Genomic DNA, 24,715 nt, shown 5'->3' with positions numbered 1-24,715 from the left:
GTATGGGGATTAACATAAGAATAAAAAATAAATAAATAAATAAATAAATAAATAAATAACAAAAAAATGCTAAACCAAAAAAAAAAAAAAACCCATGGAGGTCAGAAAGAAATGGCATAACATTTTTAAAACGCTGATAGGGAAGAACTGTCAGTCCAGAATCATGTATCCAGCAAACACCTTTTTCAAGAATGGAGAGAGAATTAAAACATTCTCAATTGAAGGAAAAATAACAGAAGCTGTTGTCACAAGGCCCACTGTCAAAGAATGGCTAAAGGAAGGTCTTGAAACATAAAGGAAACCATAAAAAAGGAACGAACATAAGGAAGAAGAAAGAAGGAACATGATAAGCAAAAATAAGGTTAAATACAGTAAGCTTTTTTTCCTTTTGAGTTTCCTAAATTATGTTTGATGGTTGAAGCAAAAATCATAAGATGATCTAATATGGTTCCAAATGTGTGAGTGAAAATATTTAAGATATATAACAGGGAAGGGTAAAGAGACATAAGAGGAAGCAAGGCTTCTATATTTAAATTTGTAAAATGATGATACAAATAAACTGTGAGAAGTTGCTTATAAATAATGTAATGCCTGGAGCAACCACTACAATAGTTATACAAAGGAAGATACTAAAAACACTATCAATAAACCAAAACGGAATCCTAAAAAATGTCCAAGTAACCCAAAGGAAAGCAGGAAAAAGCAAAAAGCAAAACCAGAGAGGACAAACAAAAAAAATCAATAATTCTATTAAATGTAAATGGTATTAATACGCCATTAAGTTTTGAATTAAAGTAATATCTAATGGATTAAAAACATGATCCAACTATATGCTGTCTATTCAAAACTCATTTTAATTATATAGGCAGGTTAAAAGTAAAAAGATGGCACGTGGGTGGCTCAGTCGGTTAAGCGTCTGCCTTCTACTCAGGTCATGATCCCAGGGTCTAGGATCCAGCCCCATATGGGGCTCCCTGCTCAGCTAGGAGCTTACTTCTCCCTCTCCCTCTGCCTCTCTCCCCTACTCATGCTCTCTCTCTCTCTCTCAAATAAATAAAATCTTTAAAAAAAAGTAAAAAGATGGAAAAAGATATATCATGTAAAGATTAATTAAAAGAAATCAGGAGTGGCTATATTAATATCAGATCAAGTAGACATCAGAGCAAATGAAATAGCTAGAGACAGGAACATTTTTTTCTTATCGTTATACAATGATAAGAGAGTCAATCCACCAATAAGACATAGCAATGCTAATGTGTGTATACATCAAAAAACAGAACTGCAAATATGTGAAGCTAAAAGTGATAGAACTTAGAAGATAGACAAATCCACATTTATAGTTGGAAACTTCAGCAACCCCCTCTCATTAATTGACAGAACAATTAGATCGAAAATTCTTCAAGATACAGAACTATATGCCATTAATCAACAGGATCTGTTTGATATTTATACAACATTCAACAATACCCAACAAAAGAAAAACACACATTCTTTTCAGTGTGCAAGGAACACACACCCTGTGTCATAAAACAAGCCTCATAAAATTAGAAGAATTGAAACCATGGAGAATGTGTTCTCCAACCACGGTGGAATAAAGCTAGAAATCAGTGACAAAGATAACAGAAAAACCTACAAACACCTGAAAAAGGTAAACTGAATAGCTCAGTACCTACTAAGGAAGTTGAATTTATAATTTAAAAGCTCCCCCAAAAGAAATCTCAAATCTCAGGCCCAGGTGAGAAATCTCACTGGAGATTTCTAACAAACACACAAAGAAAAATTAACATCAATTATACACAGTCTCCTCCAGAAAACAGAAGAGAGGGACTGCTTCCCGACAAAGCTGTTATTACCCTGATATCCAAACCAGACAGAGACAGTGGAAAAAAACAAAACCCAACAGTCCAATATTCCTCATGGGTATAGCCACCTGAATTCTTCAAAAGTATTAGTAAGTGGAATTCAGCAATATATGAAAAGAGTTATAAAGGTTTATTCCATGTACTCAAGGCTTGTTTAATAATTGAAAATCTATCCATGTAATCCACTATTTTAGGCTAAAGAAGAAAAATCACATGATAGTATTAATAAATGCAGGAAAACATCTGACAAAATTCAGGGTCGATTCATGATAAAAACTTAGAGAAATGTAGAAATAGAGGGGAACATCCTCAACTTGGTAAAGAACATCTACAAAAAAACTTAGAGCTAATATTAAAATACATGTGGTGAAATATAAGTGTAAAGACTAAATTCATTCCCCCTGAGACAGGAAACAGGCAAGGATATCTGCTTTCACTATTCTTGTTCACATAGCACTGGAAGAGTTAAAAAGTCCACTAAGAGGAAAACAAGACATACAGACTGGAAGGGAAGTAATAAGACTGTCTCTATTTGATTTTGACATGGTTGTCTACATAGAAAAGTTGTCTACCTAGATTCCCAAGGAATCTAAAATAAACTGAAATAATGTGTTTTTGGCAAGGATATAGGATACCAGATAAATATACAAAACCACTTGTTTTTTTAAAAAAGATTTTATTTATTTGATAGAAAGAGACAGCGAGAGAGGGAACACAAGCAGGGGGAGTGGGAGAGGGAGAATCAGGCTTCCTGCCGAGCAGGAAGCCCGATGTGGGGCTTGATCCCAGGACCCTGGGGTCATGACCTGAGCCAAAGGCAGAGGCGTAATGACTGAGCTACCCAGGGGCCCCTACAAAACCACTTTTATCTCTGTATAGTAGCAATAAATGTGTGGACCCTGAAATTAAAAATACAGTATCGGGGCACCTGGGTGGCTCAGTCGGTTAAGTATCTGCTTTCAGCTCAGGTCATGATCCTGGGATTGAGCCCTACGTTGGGCTTCCTGCTCAGCAGGGATTCTGCTTCTCCCTCTCCCTCTGCTCCTCCCCCAACTCCTGCTCCTGCACATAAAATCTTTAAAAAAAAATATGGTGTAAGTACTCAAAATGTGAATTAGGGGGCACCTGGGTGGCGCCGTTGATTAAGCATCTGACTCTTGGTTTCGACTCAGGTCGTGATCTCAGGGTTTTCAGATCAAACCCCGCGTAGGGTTCTGCACTTGGTGCAGAGTCTGCTTGAGACTCTGTCTCCCTCTGCCCCTACACTTTCTCTCTCTCTCAAATAAATAAATCTTTAAAAAATATGAATTAAGTGTAAATCTAACAAGATAGACAGGATCTGTATGCTGAAAATTTCATTACAATGTTGATGAAAGAAATTAAAGAAGATCTAGATAGATGGACAGATAAACAGTGTTCATGGATTGGAAGACTCAATACAGTAAGGATGTTAATTCTCCCCAAATTGACATACAGATTTAATGCAACTCCTATGAAAATACCAGCAAGGTCTTTTGTAGAGATAGATGAGCTTATCCTAAAATATGTACAGAATGGCAAAGAAACTGTAATAGCTAAAACAATTTTGAAAAAGCAGCATAAAATGGAAGGAATAAATCTACCTGATTTCAAGTCATTTTTTAACTACAGTAATCAAGAGTGTGTAGTTTTGGTAAGGGATAGACACACAGCTCAATGCAGCAGAATAGAAAAGCCAGAAATAGATCTACACAGATATGCCCAAATGATTTCATCAAAGGAACAAAAGCAATTCATTGGAGAAAAGATAAACTTTTCAACAAATGGTGCTGGAGCAATTATATGTGCATAGGCAAAAAACAAATTAAAAAACACTTGACCTAAGTCTCATACTTTATACAAAAGTTAACTAATAATTTATCATAACTTAAATGTAAAATGTAAAACTAAAAAACTTTTAGGAAAAAAAATTGGAAAAAAATCTTCAGAATTTAGAGTAGGCCAAGATTTTCAGAATCAATACTAAAAATGTGATCCCGAAAAGGAAAAATTGATAAATTGGACCTCATCAAAATGAAAAGCTTTTGCTTTTGAAGAAGATGAAAAGACAAGCTGAAAACTGGGAGAAAATATTCGCAAACCACATATCTGACAAAGGATTGGTATTTCAAATATATAAAGAACTCTCAAAACTCTACAGAAAAAAAAAAATAGCCAAACCAAACAATTCAATTAGAACATGGGGAAAAAAAGACATTTCATGGAACAGGATATAAAAATGGCAAATAAGCACATGCAGGTATTTTCTACATCATTAACCATTAGTGAAATGTTACTACATACCTATCAGAATGGCCAAAATTAAAAATAGTTCCAACACCAAATTCAGGTAAGGATGTGGAGAAACTGGATCATTCAAACACAATGGGAATATAAAATGATACAGCCACTTGGGAAAACATTTTGGCGGTTTTGTATAAAATTAAACATGCAAATATTATATGACCCAGTAATTGTACTATCCCAGAGAGATGAAAAGCTATGTTCACAGAACAGACAACCTTTATGCAAATGTTTATAGCGGCTTTATTAGCAATAGCCAGCTATCCTCTAGTAGGTGAATGTTTAACTGTGATACAGCTATACTTATTTTTGTTTATTTATCTTAAATCCAGACACTTTACTAAACTCTCTTACACATTTTTATGATTTTTAAGTCAAGCAGATAGCATTTTTGGGGTAACAAATTCTTTCTATAAAAGTTGGTTCATTTCTGGTGTTTATTTTTCAGTAATCATACTTAATTTCTTTTTTCCCCAGTCATATGGTATTACCCAGAAACTCCTGAGCAGTTGCAAATAAATTTGGTGATAGAACCTAGTCTCTTCTTGATCCTGACTAACATGGAAATGCTTTAACATTTTATAGTTAAGTGTGGATAGTTGCTTTTTGTTTGCTTTTATCAAATTTGTGAAGTTTTGCTAAGATTTTTTTTTCTAGAATGCATGTTAAGCTTTTTACTATTTTTTCTGCCTCTATTGATAGGATAATGTTTTTTCTTTTTTAATTCATTAATATATCACCCTTGAGCATCTGTTTTTGAGTGTACTGGTAATACATATTTTCTTTTTCGGGGAAATATTTGTTCATGTTGTTTGTTCATTTTTCTATTGGGATATTTATATTTTTATTGGTTTATAGGATTTCTTTACATATTTTTCTTACTAATTATTTGTCAGTTATATGTATTATAAATGTCTAGAAGACATTTACCCAGTTGGTAACTTGGTCTTATACTTTATTTAAGGCATCTTTTGATTAACAGAAGTTCATCCCAAACTGTTTCAATGTAGGTTTCTGAGTGTCAAAACTTCCAAGATATTGTTTGCATGCCTGAAAATATTTGCATTAAACTTCCACATTCGTTTGATATTTGGGAAATTTAAAGGTCTAAATTTAAAGGTCTTTTATTTAGATAACTAAAAGTAAAAATTCACTGTCTTCTTATATCTTGTATTGTTGTTAAAAAGACTGATGACAATTTGATTCTTTTTTTTTTTTAAAGATTTTATTTATTTATTTGAGAGAGAGAGAGAGAATGAGAGAGAGAGAGAGCCCGAGATGGGGGAAGGTCAGAGGGAGAAGCAGACTCCCTGCTGAGCAGGGAGCCTGATGTGGGACTGGATCCTGGGACTCCAGGATCATGACCTGAGCTGAAGGCAGTTGCTTAACCAACTGAGCCACCCAGGTGCCCTGACAATTTGATTCTTGTTCTCCTGAAGATGATCCGCTTTTTCTCTCTGGAAAGTTGAGATCATCTTATTGCAATGAGACATTCTCTAGATCAGTGTTTCTCCCACTGTGATCCCTGGACCAGCACCATCACCATACTTTTGGAAATACAAATTCTAGCGACCCACCCCAGACCTACTGAAAAAAACAAAACAAAACAAAAAACAACAACAAAAAAACCCTCGGGGTACATCTCAGCGGTCTGTATTTAAAGACTTCCAGGTGAATCTGATGCATGCAAATCAGGTGATGCATGGAATCACTATTCTAGATCCTTGCTACTCTAAGCGTGGTCCAGAGTTCAGCATCATCAGCTACATCCATAAATGTATCAAACATGACATGATGTTTGGTTATAGTGACTGTGCTTTCAAAAATGTTATTTTCATATAGAGATGATGAAAACTTAACTTTCCTACATCTTTCAATCTTATTAAAATTATTTGCAAAATGCTGGCATGGCAAAGTTTTCTAACAAAGTTTATGTTAAAGTTTCATGTGCATAATTTGTTACCTGATAAGTGCAGTACATTTTTAAACCCTGATTTTCATAATTTTCTTTTATTAACTACTCGAGACATTGAACTTTGCTATTAAAATTTAATTTTCATGTTTTTAACTTTGACTTTATTTTACAGGCTTTGTTAGAAACAGCTGAAATGCAAACAGAAAAACAATTGTCAAGTCTATCAGGAAAAATAGAATGTGAAGGACCTAATCGTCATTTCAATACGTTCATTGGAACCTTGTATCTAAATGGTAAAAGGTATCATCTTTCACTTCTCAAACCTTTTTTTTTTTTTAATGGAACATTAAAAAATGGCAGTTTTTATTTTCTTGGTTGGTAACATTTTAAACCTTTATACTTTTTCATTTTTTACTTGACTTTGAAATACCTGAGGCATCAATATATTGTTTTTTAAAAAAGGAATTCTTAAGTATAAGAGGAAAGTGTATGACATTTTCTTAATCAGCTTACCTGCAAATGGAAGGACTAGAGAAGTCAGGTCCAAGTTCCCATTGCAGACAAGCACTTAGCACATCCCTTGGGGTAAATTAGTGGAAAGAACAAGGTTTTGAAAGTCATCCAAGGAGAGAAGCCACTAAGGATTTAGTTTGATAACGATGAAGGATTTTTCCTAATTTCTACTCCATTTCTACTTAGCTTCTACTTTAGACTTTCACAAAAACATCTTTTATATAGTGAGTTGGGCTGTGCTGGAGCGGAGGAGGACAAGTAAATATGGCAGACTGAGCTTGCTTTGTGTGCTCTGAATGACCACATATAATCTTTTCTATAGATTACCAAATTGGCACACAGGTACTTATTCCTCCACCTAATCTTCCTTGACAATAAGATTTATAGTCACCGTAGGTATCAGAGGTATTTTCTCTCCAAAATTTTAGTCAACATACTTTTTTGGGTTAGTGAGAAATGGATGATAAAACATTGTTTTTCCATGCTCTTTTAGAAGGAGGTACTTTCTATGAAGACACATTTGTTTTTATTGCTATTTCCCCCCAGTGTTGAACTTGACAAAAGAAAATATATATAAGGTGAAAGCTTAGGCTTGCTTTACATTGTGAAAAGAAAAGAAAAAACTTTTTGGTTAATTTATAAATGCTCTTCTTTATTTTTAGCCCTGTTCCAATTGGGCCTGATCAGATCTTGCTAAGAGGTACACAACTTAAAAATACTCAGTGGATCCTTGGTATAGTTGTTTACACTGGATTTGAAACCAAATTCATGCAGGTAAAATAATTTGTGATGACAGATAGTATTGCCTCTAGATTTTTTCTTCTTTTAGGAGGTGAGGGATTTAGTGTTTATCTCTTAAATTTAGGAAGCTTATTTCTGGGGGCAGCTGGGTGGCTCAGTTGGTTAAGTGTCTGCCTTTGGCTCAGGTCATGATCCCAGAGTCCTGGGATCAAGTCCCACATTGGGCTCCCTGCTCAGCGGGAAGTCTGCTTCTCCTTCTGCCCCTCCTCCTGCTCATGCTCTCTCTCTTAAATAAATAAATAAAATATTTTTTTTAAAAGGAAGCTTATTTCTGTTTATTAGCCTGAAGTTTGAAGGGAGGTCCATATTTCATTTTAGTCTATATGGCTCCCATTTATGGTAAGATTATTTTGGCCAAATGACATTAGAAGTTCTATGTAAATTCTTACTCTCATGTACCATTCCTCTCAATCATCTTGCTTTCTTTTTTTAAATTCTATAATGAACAAATATTTAATAATACGTGTACAGACACACACATAAACGTGCAGAAAACACTTTGTGTTGGCAAAAATGGTATCAATCTGTACAGACTATTATATGAACTGCTATTTAAGACTTAAAATTACATTCTATATTAACATATGGAGGGGTGCCCGGGTGGCTCAGTCGGTTGAGCATTGGACTCTTGATTTTGGCTCAGGTTATGATCTCAGGGACGTGGTGGGATTGAGCCCTATATCAGGCTCCACGCTTAGAACAGAGTCTGCTTGAGATTCTCTCTCCCTCTCCCTCCACCCTTCCTCCCACTTGTGTGCTTGCTCTGTCTTAAATAAATAAATAAATAAATAAATAAATCTTTAACATGTGGAAGTAACATAGTTACATTAGAGAGTCTAGGGGAGAGAAACTATTATAAATATTGCTGCAGTGAACATGGATAGTTGCTTATTTTTTTCACAGAAGATAGATCTCTAGCATTGAAATTGTTGAAACAAAAGGCAGCATATTTTTTTAAAGTTTTTATTTAAATTCCAGTTGGGGAGAGCTGGTTGGGGGGATGGGTTGAATAGGTGATAGGGATTAAGTGTTGTGATGAGCACCAGCTGTTGTGCAGAAGTGTTGAATCACTAAATTGTATGCCTGAAAATCAATCACGGTCTTTGTTTTGGAGTAGGAATTTTTGCATGTTTATTATTCACGAGAAGTAACTTAACAGTAAGTCTACCCATTATACCATCTGCTAAAATACAACATTTGGCTTTGACTATTCCTTCTACAAATATCTCTTTAGTACTTTTGTAATGCCAGACACTGTGCTAAGACCTTGGGGTGTAGTAGGCCTGTTGCCTGTCCTTGAGTTACTTGCAGTGTGTGAAGGAAGACAGTCAAGGTAACATAATAGCAAGAGGTCACTCAGGAGGGGTAAGTATAGGATGCTCCGTGTCTGCACAGGCACTCCATCCAACCTGATGCTGAGGCTGTTATGGGGAAGTAGCATGTAAAGCAAGACCTGAAGCCTGAATAGAATACATGGGAGTGTCAAGGGCATGGGGAGGTTCAGAAAGAAAGGGAGGCAGGTTGGGACAGCACTAGGCCAAGAATTGGCATGTGCCTTATTGGGCAGTGCAACACAGTGTGACCGATGGCAGAGAAAGAAGGCATGGAATGGGGACAGACTAGTCTGAGGAAAGTTGGAGGCTGTACGACTGAAGACCTGGGTACATTTTCTTGCAAAGCTATGGCTGGTCTGTGACATTCCCCTGTGTTTGCTTCCCAATTTCTTGTCTCACTTTTCTTTTCCTCTCATTCTTCCTGCCCTGGGATTGTACCCTGCAGTAACGCATTAATGGGTAAGATTTCCTTATACTCTGTATACTAGAAACCCCAGACTAAGACAGTGATATAAACACAGTCTATCCCCAAAAAGAAGTTTGTATTTGGACAGGGAACCAAGGGCAACGTAGAACACACATAATCATGACCCGTGATTCAGTTGTAAACTGCTCCACCCTCAAACAGTACACTTCAAATGACCGCGCTGGCTTACTTAATTGTCCACCTGGTAATACAACACTGCATCTCAGATTTCATTGTCTACTGTTAATGGAAGAAGCCCACTCCATTATCCCCCCAGTATGGCTTGTCTGTGCTGCAGCTCATTGGAAAGTGCATCCTTCTCTATGATATTTTGTAGATGTAAATCATTGCAGAAGTTTATTATACATGTTGATTGTGTCATTTAAGAATAACAGAAATCTCAAAGAGGGCTTTTTCATGACTTCAGAAAAGAAAGAACTAGTAAATGTCAGTATTTCCTTATTGAAAGATTTTAAGTACAACACCCTTAGCTGAAAACTGTTCTATATTGTATAACATTTGAAGACATTACTTATACAGGTTAACAAAAGAGAAAGAATGACATGATTGCTTTGGAAATATTATACATAAGTATATATATACTTATATATATGTATATATATTTATATATATGTATATATGTATATAAATGATGTGCACACACACACGGACGTTCTCTAATACTAGGCTTAATGCAGTTAAACCTAGGATTTAAAAAAATCTTATTCATATGATTTGTAAAAAAGTTGAGTAATTTAGAGTACTAACTCATATTTTCATAATTTGTAGACTTTGAGGATTTATGCTTCTACATTTAAAAAAAATGTAGAAATGGTAAACTTAATCTGGCAAAGTGTGATTGAAAAGTTAAATATTTATATCTACCTATATCTGTATATATCTATATGCTTGCCAATTACATATGTTATATATTAAAAAATTAAATACACATATATTTGCCAATATTTCAGTAGACCTCAGCAGACAATTATCAGAAATTTATGGGCAAATCTGAAATGTTAATAGAAAATTATTATTTGAAACTCTCACTGTATCCCTAACCCAGAGCTTTGGTTTCCCTAAAATATGCATGTGTCAGAGCAATTATTGTACTGGTAAAATCTTGAATATTTTCCCAACAGACTCAGATGAAAGGTATCTTTCTACGGTTTTTAAACCAGAAATAATTCAGTAAGTATAAGTAGTAAAACCAACAAATTAGTATGGTCTTTTTTTGGGGGGTTCTGTACAGAAGATCACCTAGACTGATTTACCACATTTGATTTTTTTTTTTTTAAACCCTAGAACTCTGGGGTGATAGATCATCTGTGTGAATATGTTCTTTGTGAATTAGTAAAAAATGCTTCAAGGACCGAAGTGGAAAAGCCATGTCATTCAACAATATGGCACACTTTTAGTCTTGGTAGTTATTTGGCAAAAAAAAAAAAGTGTGCTATTTTTCAGCTGTTAGGATTTTTGACCTCTTCTTGTCATCAGAGTATTCATGAATTAAAATTCCTTTGATTGTTTTTCATTCTTTTTGGTGTGTGTGCATGTGCTATTATGCAGAATTCTATCAAATTGCCTCTCAAGAGATCAAATGTTGAGAAGGTGACCAGTGTGCAGATCCTGGTGTTGTTCCTGCTGCTCCTGGCCATGTCCTTGGTGAGCTGTTTGGGAGCCATACTCTGGAATCACTGGTACGGAGAAGGCATTTGGTACATCAGGACGAAGGGTAAATGTCCAAGGGTGGTAAGAAGCTACCATTTTGGGAGTTGTAATGCTGTAACCCTGAGGATTAACCTGAGTTTAGAAACAATGTTTCCTTCTTAAGATTGTTCTGCCAGTTCCGCATAATCTTGGCATTCCAGAATAAAGGAGAGGGAGGAGTCAAGGCAGAGGAATGAGACTGAGCCAGACAGACAAGGCCCACATCACTGCCTCCACCACCTAGCCACCAGAAGTTGGACAAGGCTTTTTACTTCTCTGGGCTTCTCTTTTTACTTCTTCTTCCCTCATTTGAAAATGGCAATAATACCCACCTCACTGGGTTAGTACAGTGCTCTGTGGACAATGAATGATGCCAAGAAAATGACTACAAGGGGCCCCCCCGAAGGGGATTCAGTGGTTAAATTGACCAGAAGGTCAGTAAAAGATTTAAAGGTAAACTATCCTTGGCATTAAAAGTTGAGTCTTTTTTTTTTTTGCTTATGTCTTTCCATGTTTTCAGAATTAGCTGTCATACATCTTTCTGCCTTTTCTCATCTATCGGCTGAGGATTTTAAATTTTTCTAACTTCCTTTGAGAGGATCTGTCTGGGAGCATCTTAAAGAAGCTAAGATAAGGACTTTGTAGATTGGATAAAAAAAAATCAAAGATTCATTCTTATGCAATCTGGATTTCTAGATGGTACCTATCTAGTTTTTATCTCAAGCTTTTAGATTTTCAATGATTTCAAAAAAGTAATCTCAATTTAAATGTGCTTGTTTAATTTGTCCGAGCCCAGAGCCATGAATATTATCTTATTTTGAAACAGACACAAATTCTTACAGAAGTCACTGATATTTTGTTGCGGATAAAATGTGTCAAGTTCTGCATAGCCTACAAATGACCTGTTCTTTCCTTCTTGATCAGACTTCTTGAAAGAAGAGACAACCCTCATTGTTTCTATTTTCTTGCATCCTGGTCACTCTTGGGTCCATTTCCATCTGCTGTCCACTTCAACCAGTCTACTGGAATTGTGGCTCAAGGGTAGGAATCAATTCCCAGTTGCCAAACCCAGTGGTCATTTTTTTAAGTGGGATCTAATTGGACCCCTGCCACCCTCTTCTGATATTTTTTTTAAACCATCTCTTCCCTATTTGATTCATAGAAACTTTCATCCGCCTTTTAAATGCTGGTATTTTTCAGGATCCTAGGTTTACCAGGAATGTCTCAACTTGGGTCCATAAATCCTAAAAATTTTGTGAGAACTTCATTCATATATGTATATGTGCATGTTGTTTTCCTGCAGAAGGGCCTTCACTGGCTTCTTAGGGATTATCCTGTCCAAGAAAATCCTTCTAAGAGAGCTTACTTGTTCTAATAATTTCATCTGTCATCCATCAGTTGATGTCTTCTACCTGTTTGCCTCCAGCTCAGATCACTCCCTGAATTACTAACTCATTGTTGTCTGGACATTACTTTCCAGGTATCATGTAGACTTCTTTTTTTTTAATTAATTTAATTTTATTATGTTATGTTAGTCACCATGCAGTATATCATTAGTTTTTGATGTGGTGTTCCATGATTCATTGTTTGCGTATAACACCCAGTTCTCCATGCAATACGTGCCCTCCTTAATACCCATCACCGGGCTAACCCATCCCCCCACCTCCCCTCCCCTCTAAAACCCTCAATTTGTTTCTTGGAGTCCATAATCTCTCATGGTTCGTCTCCCCCTCTGATTTCCCCCCCTTCATTTTTCCCTTCCTTCTTCTAATGTCCTCCATGCTACTCCTTATGTTCCACAAATAAGTGAAACCATATGAAAATTGACTTTCTCTGCTTGACTTCTTAATTTAGCACGTACAAAACTAAATGCATCTTCTTTCCCCAAACCATTGTCTTTTTTCAGTATTCTCCATGTAAATTGTAGGTACTCCATCCAACCATCATCCAAGCTGGAAACATAAAGGTCACTCTTACTCCTCCTTCTCAGCTTCCTCCTCTTTTCCCCACTCCTACCCCTATGGCCTTCATCATCCAATCAGTCCCAAAGTCTTGTTCATTCCACCTTTTCAATATTTTCTCTGTGTGTACTCTCTTTTTCATCGCTGGACAACTGTCACAGTTTTCCAACTGGTTGCCCAGCCCTCAGTCAAGTTCCACTCCAATTCATTCTTCATACAGTTTCCAGAAAGATGCAGATAAAAAATAGTTATGAATACATGCAGTAGCTTCAGTGTATCCTGTTGTTTATGCTGGTATGGTAGACTACTACCTGATGGCCCACTGCTTGTTTTTGTAAATAAAGTTTTATCGGAGCACAGCCATACTTATTTATTTATGTATTATCTGTGATTATTTCAGTGCTGCAATAGCAGAGTTGAGTAATTGAAACAGAGACTGTATGTCCTGCAAAACCTAACCTAAAATATTTCCCCTCTGGCTGTAGACTCCTGGCCTACAGGGTCAAGATAAATCTCCTTTAGCATGGCATATCAGGACTTTTATAATCTGGTCCTATCTTCATCACCTGATACCTCACCACTTCTTCCTGAGCACTTGGTCCCTATTCACAGAAGATTGACTTTTGATCTATTTCATGATCCTTCCATCCAGCAGTTGCTTCAGCATCCCTAGGCCTTTCATCTTGTGCTCCTTCCTTCTGCCTCAAATGCATCTCTGGTCCCTTCTTGACTGGATACCTGTCACTTCTCATTTCAGTCCAAGATGAGGTATTACCTTCTCCAGTAGTATTTCCTATATCTTATCTTCCTCTTTTAATTTAATTAGGAGCCCTCTTGGCTTCTATAATGATATCCTTAATAGATATCATTCCATTTCCATGTTTTACAATTATTGTTTGTTCCTCCCCCCGCAGCTAGATTGTGAATTTTTGAAAATTGTGAATTTTTGGGAATCATTGTATCTTTAACTCCAAGAACAGTGCCTTTTCATAATAGGAACTCAGTAATTTTTTGGCTAAAAGAAATAATTTTATATTTAGAAACAGAACTGTATAGTTTTCTAGTCCAGCCCCTTGTTTTATGAAAGTGAAACAGATTCTGTATATTTACCAAAAAGCACAGAGGAACTTAGTGGCTTATTTGGAATGAGAATCCATAATTGGCTCTAGACTACTACACCACTCTACCAGGATATTCTAGTCCAAAAGAAGAAAAAGGTATTGGGTAATTAAAGTATAACTATATTTTTAGTAATTAATAAATATATCAAAGCACTTGATCTTGTCTCCACTTCTCTGTCCATCAAATGGCCATAATAATATCTGCCTCTAGTATTCCTAAAAGAATAATTTATGACCACAAAGTAATACAGTAAGTATAAAAGTATAAATATGGCAAATAAGGGAAAGTTCGTAAACTCAGTGGTGATAAGAGTTTGAATAGATATGATAGCAAATTAAACTTGACTTTTGCTTTTATTTTTTATTTTTTTTAAAGGCTTTGTTTATTTGACAGAGAGATAGAAAGAGAACACAAGTAGGCAGAGAGGCAGGCAGAGGGAGAGGGAGAAGCAGGCTTCCCACTGAGCAGGGAGCCCGATGCATGGCTCGATCCCAGGACCCCGGGACCACGACCTGAGCTGAAGGCAGCCGCTTAACCGACTGAGCCACCAGGCGCCCCAAACTTGACTTTTAAATTGATGGAATTTAGAAATCTAGATTTAACTACTGTTCTAAATTACAAGTGTGTGCCTTTTTTAGGAAAAATGAATATAAAATTTTAATTTAAAATTATTATTTAATTTTGTCTTTATATATACATATTTATGTTTAATTATACTTTACAAATCAATTTGTGTTTAGTTCTTTTCAGTTATAACCCCACCTCCCATAACTCAACATATAAATTTAATATTTAAGGTTGAGATGTAAGTTTTCAGAAAGACATGTATAAAGCAGCATGTATATATCCCCTGAATACCTTCTAGATATTTTTCAGTACATTTCTGTGAAATTAGACTGAATTTTTATTGCAAAATTACTCTCTCAAATGTATCTATCTCTTTAAAAAGGAGGATATCACTAGGTTTTACAAGTATCATATTCATTTTTTTTCTTTTCCTTTTGGCTTCACTTTCCTTCTTTCCCTGAGTTTTAAAAAATCATTTGTTATTTCTTTGTCTTCAAGCCATGTAGTTCCTGCTAAATAAGATATCCTCATTCTCTTCCCCTCATCTTCTCCATTTAACAAACTCCCTTCTTCAAACTTTGCTGCACCCTCTTCCTGGGCCCTCCACTTTGTGCTGTTGTTACTCTCCGTGTTCAGTGCTAGCATGGAATTCATCATGCCGTACTTCCTGACTCATCTTCCCTTCTCAAGCCGCATCCAAAGCTCCCTGAGGGTGGGGTCTATCTCTTGCTAGATCTTGTACTTTGATACTTGCCATCCACCCTATTACATGGTTGGTGCTTCACTGATCCTTTAAAAACCATTTTGATGTGTCCATTTCATTATACTTTAGAGAAGTTTCATGCAGAAGTGTTCACAATTTTAAAAAGTAATAATGCAAACAAAGATGAAGAAAGCTATTGCCTGAAGCTGTGACACGATTCCTCTGCTCTTCTGCAGATTACAGCTCCCACAGCTTAGGGTTTGACTTATTGGTGTTCATCATCCTGTACCACAATCTCATCCCCATAAGCCTGCTGGTCACTCTGGAAATTGTGAAATATGTTCAGGCCATGTTTATAAACTGGGTGAGTATTGAAATCAGAAAGTTTAAAAAACAGTTCTCTCTTGATCTGTGGCTTTGGTTTTGAAAATTAGCATAGCAGTTCTCACCATGGGGCTAGTACATGGGCCAGTTGTGCTTTTGACAGGGAAGCCAAACATTGGTGTCAGCCTGACTCCAACGTGCCTGGGCCTTTCTGTGTCACTATTGAGGACACCATTGTTTCATATGTTTATTCTAAGTGAAAGGAAAGATTTAAGAGTTAGTGGCTTAGTAGCAACTGTGAAGAGATAGCCCATTAAGAGATAGCCCATTCAGCGGGAAGCCTGCTGCTTTCTCTCTCTCCCACTCCCCCTGCTTGTGTTCCCTCTCTCGCTGTGTCTCTCTCTGTCAAATAAATAAAGTCTTAAGAAAAAAATGTAAGATCCTCGAGAGGAGAAGAGTCCAGTAGACTTATAATAGATTTACATACCTTGGCAAGAGTGACAGAAACAGCTATTTCAGAATCATTTCACATCAAGGAAAAGATATCTTAAGTGAAAACCATGCATTCACTTAAGTAAATACTTAATAACCTGTGACTGAATGAATTTTCCAATTTGAAAGTATGGTTGCAATTTTCAGTTCTATTTTAAAAGATTTTTCCTGGAAGTAAGATTTTTGCTAGATATCTCATTAAAATGATCTCCCTATGCCAATAAATTACCACCAGTTGAAGCGTACTGTTATTTTTAACAACCACAAAATGAGACAGAGTGCTTTTAAATGTATTCTCATTTAATTTTCATAGGAATGCTGGGTGATCCATGTTATTGCTCCCATTTTATAGATGTAGTAGCTGCAAAGCACCCTCAGGATCCCACAGAGTGAGAGCCTGAGGCAGAGGCGGGATTTGGAAGCCAGGTCTTCCAATACCAAACCAACCATACACTGACATTTGTTTCTACATAACATTGCCTCTCCTGAATCAGCTCCGCCAACGTACGTGAGACGCTAACACCCGAGACTCTCCAAGTATTCTACACTCGCCATTTTGAATTCTTTCTCATGTCAGCCACGTCAGAAGACCAGTGGCGGTACAGTCGACCTGAAGAAATTTTGAGCCTAGTTCTGACTGTGTGTCTTGGCTATTTTGTTCATATCTTGCAGGATGAAGATATGCATTATAAAGGAAATAATGTCTATGCCATGGCCAGAACATCCAATCTTAATGAAGAGCTTGGGCAGGTGAGGGCCCCTTCAGACACTGGGTCCGTGAAAGGAACTTTGAAGAAGGTGGATCTAGGGAGAGGGTGAGCAAAGTTGAAGTGCTGAATTCAGCCACAGGCTGTAGTTAATATGATACCCATATGGAGCTGCAAAAGTAGGATTTGTTAAAAATATTGATAATGCATCCTGGGTTGCAACCTAATACAGGTTATTAGTGTGCTTAGGAAAGAGTAGAAGAGCTGGAGAGGCAGGTAGGGAAAGCTTCAGTTAGCTCTCAAGTTTTCACTTAGCTTTCAGGGAGTCACAGGTGGCCATGCTCCTGCTTCCCTAAGGCAGATGACTCTTGGGAAAGCTTCAGGAGCTGCTGCAAAATTTTCCACCTGCCTAACCCATGTACCCTCAGGCCTTTAGTCCCTGCAATACACTACAAAGGGGCAGAAATGATGCCAGGTTACCAACAGACAGTTGGTTACCTTCTAAATGACAGCGGTGTGGTTACAAGTAGAAATTGTTTTTAAAAACTCCCACAGTTATTTGTCAGTTATATCACAGGACAGCTGGAAGAACCCAATGAACTCCCACAGTTGTGTGGTACCTGACAGGAGGAAGACTTCTGATTGTTATTTTTCTGTAATTACTTTTTGTTCTTAATATATTTTTTCACAAGATTATAATTTCCCATCTTTCAATTAATTGGAGGCAATATGTAAATTATGGTAAAAGCAGAATTTTGGAGTTAAGCTTCCTGGGAGTGAACCCTGATTTTACCCATTTATAAGCAATGTCACCATGGGTTTCTTAGGTAACTTGCTGGCCTTCATTCCTCATCTGTAAATCAGGAGAGATGATAGCATCTACTTCAGAAAGTTGTTCGGAGGATTGAATAAGATAATGTAATTGTGGGGCGCCTGGGTGGCTCAGTCATTAAGCATCTGCCTTCCGCTCGGGTCATGATCCCAGGGTCCTGGGATTGAGCCCCACATCAGGCTCCCTCCTCAGCGGGAAGTCTGCTTCTCCCTCACCCTCTGTCTGCCGCTCTGCCTACTTGTGCTCTCTATCTCTCTGGCAAATAAATAAATAAAATCTTAAAAAAAAAAAAAAGATAATGTATTTGTGATATACTCAGCATAGTACCTAGTATGAAGAGGGGATTTAATTAATGCTAATAATTATAACCAGTAATTTGCATATATGCTTTCTAATTTAGGGTCACCTTGTATAGTATCATTTGAATAGAGAGTTCCCAGTAAATATTTATTTTAGAAGGTTTCTGGTGCCTGGAAATGCCTGATCTGAGAACATGAACAGCATTTTTACCTTGGACAAGTAAAGATGAAGGAGGATGGAATCTAGCAACTTTTCTGCTTAAGAAAATCTGATTACTTGCTAATCCTCTAAACATGTTTTCTGTTGACAGTTGGGAAACTGACAAGTTGCCTTGTCAGTTGACTCTAGCCTCTTTAGAGTGGTAATTGAATAGAATAAAACTGGCTGTGGAACTCAAGCTTTAAAAATTAATTATATTGTTTATGTAGGTAATACCTAAAGATAAGGGCAGAAATCAATGAAATTGAAAACAGAAGACAATAGAGGATTTAATATTCAGAATATATCAAAAAACTACAACTCAATCTCAAAACCACAAATAACCCAATTCAAGAATTGGCAAGGGATTTTAATAGGCATTTCTCCAAAGAATATACATAAATGGACAATAAGCACATGAAAAGTGGTCAACATTACTAATCTTTAGGGAAATGCAAATTAAGGCCTCATTGAGACACCATTTCACACCCACTAGAATGGCTACTATAAAACAATAATACCAACAGAGAACAACAAGTGTTCGTGAGGACGTGGAGAGAGTGGAACCCTTGGGCACTACTGCTGAAAATATAAAATAATGCAGCCACTGTGGAAAACAGTATGGTGGAACCTCAAAAAATTAAACTGAGGATTACTATATATTCCAACAATCCAACTTTTGGATATTTTCATGAAATAATTGAGAGTAGGGACTCAACCAGGTATTATATGCAGATGTTTTTAGCAGCATTATTCACAATAGCCAAATGGTGGATACAACTGAAATTTCCATCAATAGATAAATGGTTAAACAAAATGTGGTATATACACGCAATGGAATATTATTCAGCCCCGAAAATGATCGAAATTCAGAAACAGGCTACAACATGGATGGACCTTGGATCTCACACTAAATGAAACATGCCAGACACAAAAGGACAAGTAGTATATGATTCCACTTATATGAGGTACCTGGAATAGTCAGACTCATAGAGACAGAAAGCAGCATAGTGGTTACCTGGGGCTATGGGAGAGGAGAGAATGGGGAGTTACTGTATTGTTGATAAGAGGTTTCAGTTTGGGATGATGAAAAAGTTCTGGAGATGGATGGTGAGGATGCTTGCACAATTATGTGAATGTGCTCAATAACACTTAAAAATGGTTAAAATGGTAAATTTTATCTAAGTACCTTTTACCACAATAATAAAAAATGCTTTAACACTGCCTCTTTCCCTTTTTTACTGAGCTATAATTGACACATATGATTATATTAGTTTCAGGTGTACAACATAATGGTTTGATATTTGTAAATATTGCAAAATGACCATCATAATACATCTAGTTAACATCTGTCACCATATATAGTTAGAGTTCTGGTGATGAGAACTTTTGGATTTGCAATACAGTATTTTTTTTTTTTTAAATGCAATATAGTATTATTGACTATAATCACCATGCTCAGGATTTATTTTATAACTGGAAGTTTGTACCTTTTGACCCCCTTCGCCCATTTTGCTCACCCAACACTCCCTGCCTCTGGCAACCACCAATTTGTTCTCTGTAGCTATGAGTTTAGTTATTTTTGTTTTTCAGATCGCACATGTGAGATCATGTGGTATTTGTCTTTCTTTGTCTGACTTATTTCAGACAGCGTAATGCCCTCAAAGTCTTTTAACGTTATACAAAGGGCAAGATCTTCTTTCTTATGGCTGAATTGTGTGTGTGTGCACACGTGTGTGCATAATTATGTATCATTATATATACACCACATTTTCTTTATCCATTCATCCATTGACAGACACTCAGGTTGTTTCATCTTGGCTATTGTAGATAATGCTGCCATGAACATGGGGGTACTTATATTTTTTCAAATTAGTTTTTTCATTTTCTTCAGATAAATACCCAGAAATGGAATTGATGATAGTTCTATTTTTAATTTTTTGAGGAGCTTCCATGCTATTTTCCTTAGTGGTTGCCTCAATTTACTTTCCCACCAACAGTGCACCAAGGGTTCCCTTTTCTCCACATCCTCACCAACACTTGTTATTTTTTATCTTTTGGTAATCACCATTCTAACAGGTGTGAAAGTGATATCTCATTATGGTTCTGGTTTGTAGTTCCCTGATGATTAGTGATGCTGAGCATCTTTTCATGTGTCTGGTGGCCATTTGTATGTCTTCTTTGGAAAAAAGTCTATTGAGATCCTCTCCTCATTTTTTTAAATTGGATTGCTATTTTGCTGTTGCATCATATGAGTTCTTTATATATTCTGGATATTAACCCCCCTCATCAAATATATGATTTGCAAACATTTTCTCCCATTCATTGTGTTACCTTTTTATTTTGTTGATGGTTTGCTTTGCTTTACAAAAACTTTTTAATTTGATGTAGTCCCACTTGTTTATTTTTGCTTTTGTTGTCTTAGTTTTTAGTGTCAAATCCAAAAAAATCCTCACCAAGATTGATATCAAAGATCTTACTACCTATGTTTTCTTCTAGAGGTTTTATGGTTTCAGGTTCTTCTGTTCAAGTCTTTAGTCCATTTTGAGTTAATTTTGTAGATGGTGTAAGAAAGTGGTCCAGTTTCATTTTTTTGCACGTAGTTATCCAGTTTATTGAAGAGACTGTCATTTATTTATTGAATACCATTTTTTGAAGAGACTATCCTTTCCTTAATGTATATTTTTGGCTCCTTTGTTGTAAATTAATTGATGATAGGTGTGTTCGTTATTTCTGAGCTCTCTATTCTGTTCCATTGATCTATGTGTCTGTTCTTATGCCAATACCATACATTTGGATTGCTATAGTTTTGTAACGTAGTTTGAAATCAGGAAGCATAATGCCTCCAGCTTTGTTCTTTTTCAAGATTGCCTTGGTTATTTGGGGTCTTTCGTGGTTCCAGACACATTTTAGGATTGTTTGTTCTAAATCTGTGAAAAATGCCATTAGAATCTAGATAGGGGTTACTTTGAATCTGTAGTTTGCTTTGGGTAGCATGGACATTTTAACAATGTTAATTCCTCCAGTGCATGAATGTGGAATATCTTTCCATTTGTTTGTGTCTTTTTCACTTTTTTTTTTTTAACAGTGTATAGGTCTTTCCCTTCCTTGCTTAAATTTATTCCTAGGTATTTTATTCTTTTTAATGCAATTGTAAATGAAATTGCTAATTTCTCTTTTTCTGGTAATTCATTATTAATGTATAGAAATGCAATATTACACTATATATTAACCAACTAGAATTTAAATAAAAATTTTTAAAAAATTAAAATTGAAAAGAGTGAACCATAATGTAAACTATGGACTTCAGTAATAATGATAAGGCAGTGTAGGGTTTTTGACTGTGACAGATGTACCACTCTGGGGCAGGATGGCAGGAGTGGGACAGGCTATGCATGTGTTGGAGCAGAAGATATATGAGAACTCTATACTTTCCACTCAATTTTGCTGTTAAAACTGCTCTAAAAAATAAAGTCTATTTTTAAAAAACCCAAAAATAAAAAAATAAAATTGAAAAGAAAACAAAATGCAATAGATATTTGTATGTTGACTTTATATCCTGTAACTTTACTGAATCCGTTGATTCTAACAGCTTTTTGGTGCAGTCTTTAGGGTTTTCTATATATGAAATGTCATCTGCAAATAGTGACAGTTTTACGTCTTCCTTTTTAATTTGGATGCCTTTCGCTTTTCTTGCCTAATTGTTCTGGCCAGGATTTCCAATGCTATGTTGAATAAAGTGGTGAGAGGCAGCACCCCTTCTTGTTTCTGATCTTAGAGGAGAAGTTTTCAGCTTTTCACCATTGACCACTGGTGTTACCAGAGGCTTGTCACATTGACTTTATTATGGTGAGGTTTCTTCCTTTAACCCCACTTCATTGAGAGTTTTTATCATAAATGGATATTGAATTTTGTAAAATGCTTTTTCAGCCTCTATTGAGATGGTCATATGGTTTTTGTCCTTTATTTTGTTAATGTGGTAAATCACATTGATTTAACTATTCTTATATCCCTAGAATAAATTCCACTTGATTATGTTGTGTGATCCTTTCAATGTACTGTTGAATTCGATTTGCTAATATGTTGTTGAGTATTTTTGCATCTATGTTCATCAGGGATATTGGCCTGTAATTTTTTTTCTTGTGGTGTCTTTGGTTTTGGGGTGTGTGTGTGTGTGTGTGTGTGTGTGTGTATCTATATATCTACTTAATGTTTTCTAGAGACTTTTGATGAGATTTCTTGTGGCAAAAATATGAACTTGGACTTCTGATTTTCTTAGGTTTGATGGCTTGAAATTTACTTTGCTTATTAACCTAGAAATTTCCCTGCAGTGTAAAACAAAGAAAAGAGAATCTCTGAAAGAAGTATAAATATTAAAGGTAGAATTTTTATAGACTGAACTTCTTGTTTCCTAAAAGTTCAAAGATTTTGAGGATTTGAAGAGAAAGAACTTGATTTTGTCTTTGTTCTGTAAATATAGCTTATATTTATGTTATCATGTTTGTTTTTTCTTTGTTTAGGTAAAATACTTATTTTCTGATAAAACAGGAACCCTCACTTGCAATATTATGACATTTAAGAAGTGTACCATTGCAGGTATAATTTATGGGTAAGTGTTCTTATTGCCATACTCTGTTGAAAATTCTCGGTTTTGTCTTAAATTAATTAGCCTTTATTTACTTCAAAACTTATATGAATTTCTAATAACATAGCTACATCTGAATGAAATGGCTGGGTGATAGTCATTGGGGAGGGTATGTGCTATGGTGAGTGCTGTGAATTGTGTAAGCCTGTTGAATCACAGACCTGTACCTCTGAAACAAATAATACATTTTATGTTAAAAAAAAAAGAAGAAGAAGAAGATAGTAGGAAGGGAAAAATGAAGGGGGGGAAATCAGAGGGGGAGACGAACCATGAGAGACTACGGACTCTGAGAAAAAAACTGATGGTTCTAGAGGGGAGGGGGGTAGGGGGATGGGTTAGCCTGGTGATGGGTATTAAAGAGGGCACATACTGCATGGAGCACTGGGTGTTATACGCAAACAATGAATCATGGAATCCTACATCAAAAACTAATGATGTAATGTATGGTGATTAACATAACATAATAAAAAAAATAAATAAAACTTAATATAACCTAAATGAAAATTTGCAGTTGTTAAAAAAATAAGGTTTATATTTGCTTTTATATGTGCTTAGAATTCCTAAAGCATTTTATATCTATAGTCTTAAAACCATTATATTTCCTCCCTCATTTTCCCTCAGAAATCAGTCAGACAGAAGTGATATCAATTTGGAAAAATTAAGGTAACTAGACAACATTCTTTTCTACTTTGCCCATGTTCCTCCCTTCCCATCCCCCTCCCATGGACTTTTTATCAGTGCTGGAGTTCTGATATACGATAACACAACTGTCCCTTGTCAAGCCCTACAAGGCAGCTCCCAGAAATCTCCCCTGGATAGATCTTTCCCATGTGATATTCAAAGAACCCAGAATCCAGGCTTTGATTTAATGCTTTTATAGTTACTCTGTCTTAGATTCTGTATAACTATATGGGATTCCACACAAATTTAGGCATTTTCTAATGGCATTTTGCAACTTGAGGACTGATAGGATTATAATTTGACAGAGCTTTAAATATTTACTATATAGTTTACCCTTGAACAACACAGAGGCTAGGGGTGCTGACCACCCCCCATGCAGCTGAAAATCCATGTATAGCTTTTACCTCCCCAATTAACTACTAAGAGCCTACTGTTGGACCAGAAACCTTACAGATAATATAAACAGTTGATTAACACACATTTTGTATATGTATTATATAGGGTGCTATAACAATAAAGCTAGAGAAAAGAAAATGATAGTAAGAAAATTACAAGGAAGACAAAATACATTGACTGTATGATAAAAATCTGTGTATAAGTGGATTTGCACAGTTGATACCCATGTTACTCAAGGGTCGGTGGTAGCTCTACAGACTTGATACTGTAACTTACTGAAAACGTGTTCACTTGAGGTCCATTTGATTGCTGACTGGCCCCATCAGGAATTTTAATTACAACAAATCTTCTCTATTCTTCCTCAGTCTGTCACCCTCTGTCATCACAGAGTCCTGCGAATTTAATGACCCAAAATTACTGCAGAACTTTGAAAATGGCCACGTAAGTCTGCTATTTTCACTCAAAGCCAACAGGGGTAATGCTACCTAACTTTAAAAAATATATATGGTTTATTAAAAGGTATAATTTTCTCAGCCAGCAGAGAGTCTTGAATTTTTTTTGATGTTAATAAACAGTGGACTTCATACTGATATTAGGAAGGTTATGCTAAACTTGGTGTCAATGAATCCAAACATTAAGAAAGAATATTTTACTATGTAGCAATCTATGTAAGAAAATCTCTAAATGCTTCTAAGCTATTTGGTTCTATTGTATGTTACCAATATCTTCATTTACCAGTTTTAAGATACTGATCTACTTGATTTGAAATCTTGATCTTCTCAAAAATAAAAGTGATCTTTTAAAACATAAAGCTGTACATGCCCTTCCTTTGCTTAAAAACCTTCAGCGAACTAGCACCCCCTC

General features: G+C 36.0%; 1 protein-coding gene across 1 annotated transcript in view; it reads left to right on the top strand.

Annotated features, from left to right (window-relative positions):
- The window catches only part of LOC102749696 (phospholipid-transporting ATPase IB-like), a 125,390-nt gene that overhangs the window by 16,744 nt on the left and 83,931 nt on the right, over positions 1-24,715 (top strand). The window contains exons 6-12 of the mRNA XM_081815495.1: positions 6,272-6,399; positions 7,275-7,386; positions 10,783-10,948; positions 15,513-15,640; positions 16,765-16,842; positions 22,650-22,738; positions 24,217-24,292. Of these exons, the coding sequence (XP_081671621.1) occupies positions 6,272-6,399; positions 7,275-7,386; positions 10,783-10,948; positions 15,513-15,640; positions 16,765-16,842; positions 22,650-22,738; positions 24,217-24,292 (777 nt within the window). The remainder of the gene's footprint in view (positions 1-6,271; positions 6,400-7,274; positions 7,387-10,782; positions 10,949-15,512; positions 15,641-16,764; positions 16,843-22,649; positions 22,739-24,216; positions 24,293-24,715) is intronic.

The sequence above is a fragment of the Leptonychotes weddellii genome, chromosome 3, assembly GCF_054177405.1.
Source record: "Leptonychotes weddellii isolate Sample4059 chromosome 3, ASM5417740v2, whole genome shotgun sequence".
NCBI lineage: Eukaryota > Metazoa > Chordata > Mammalia > Carnivora > Phocidae > Leptonychotes > Leptonychotes weddellii.
Note: the sequence above shows the minus strand (reverse complement) of the source record. Positions and strands in the feature narration are given on the sequence as shown.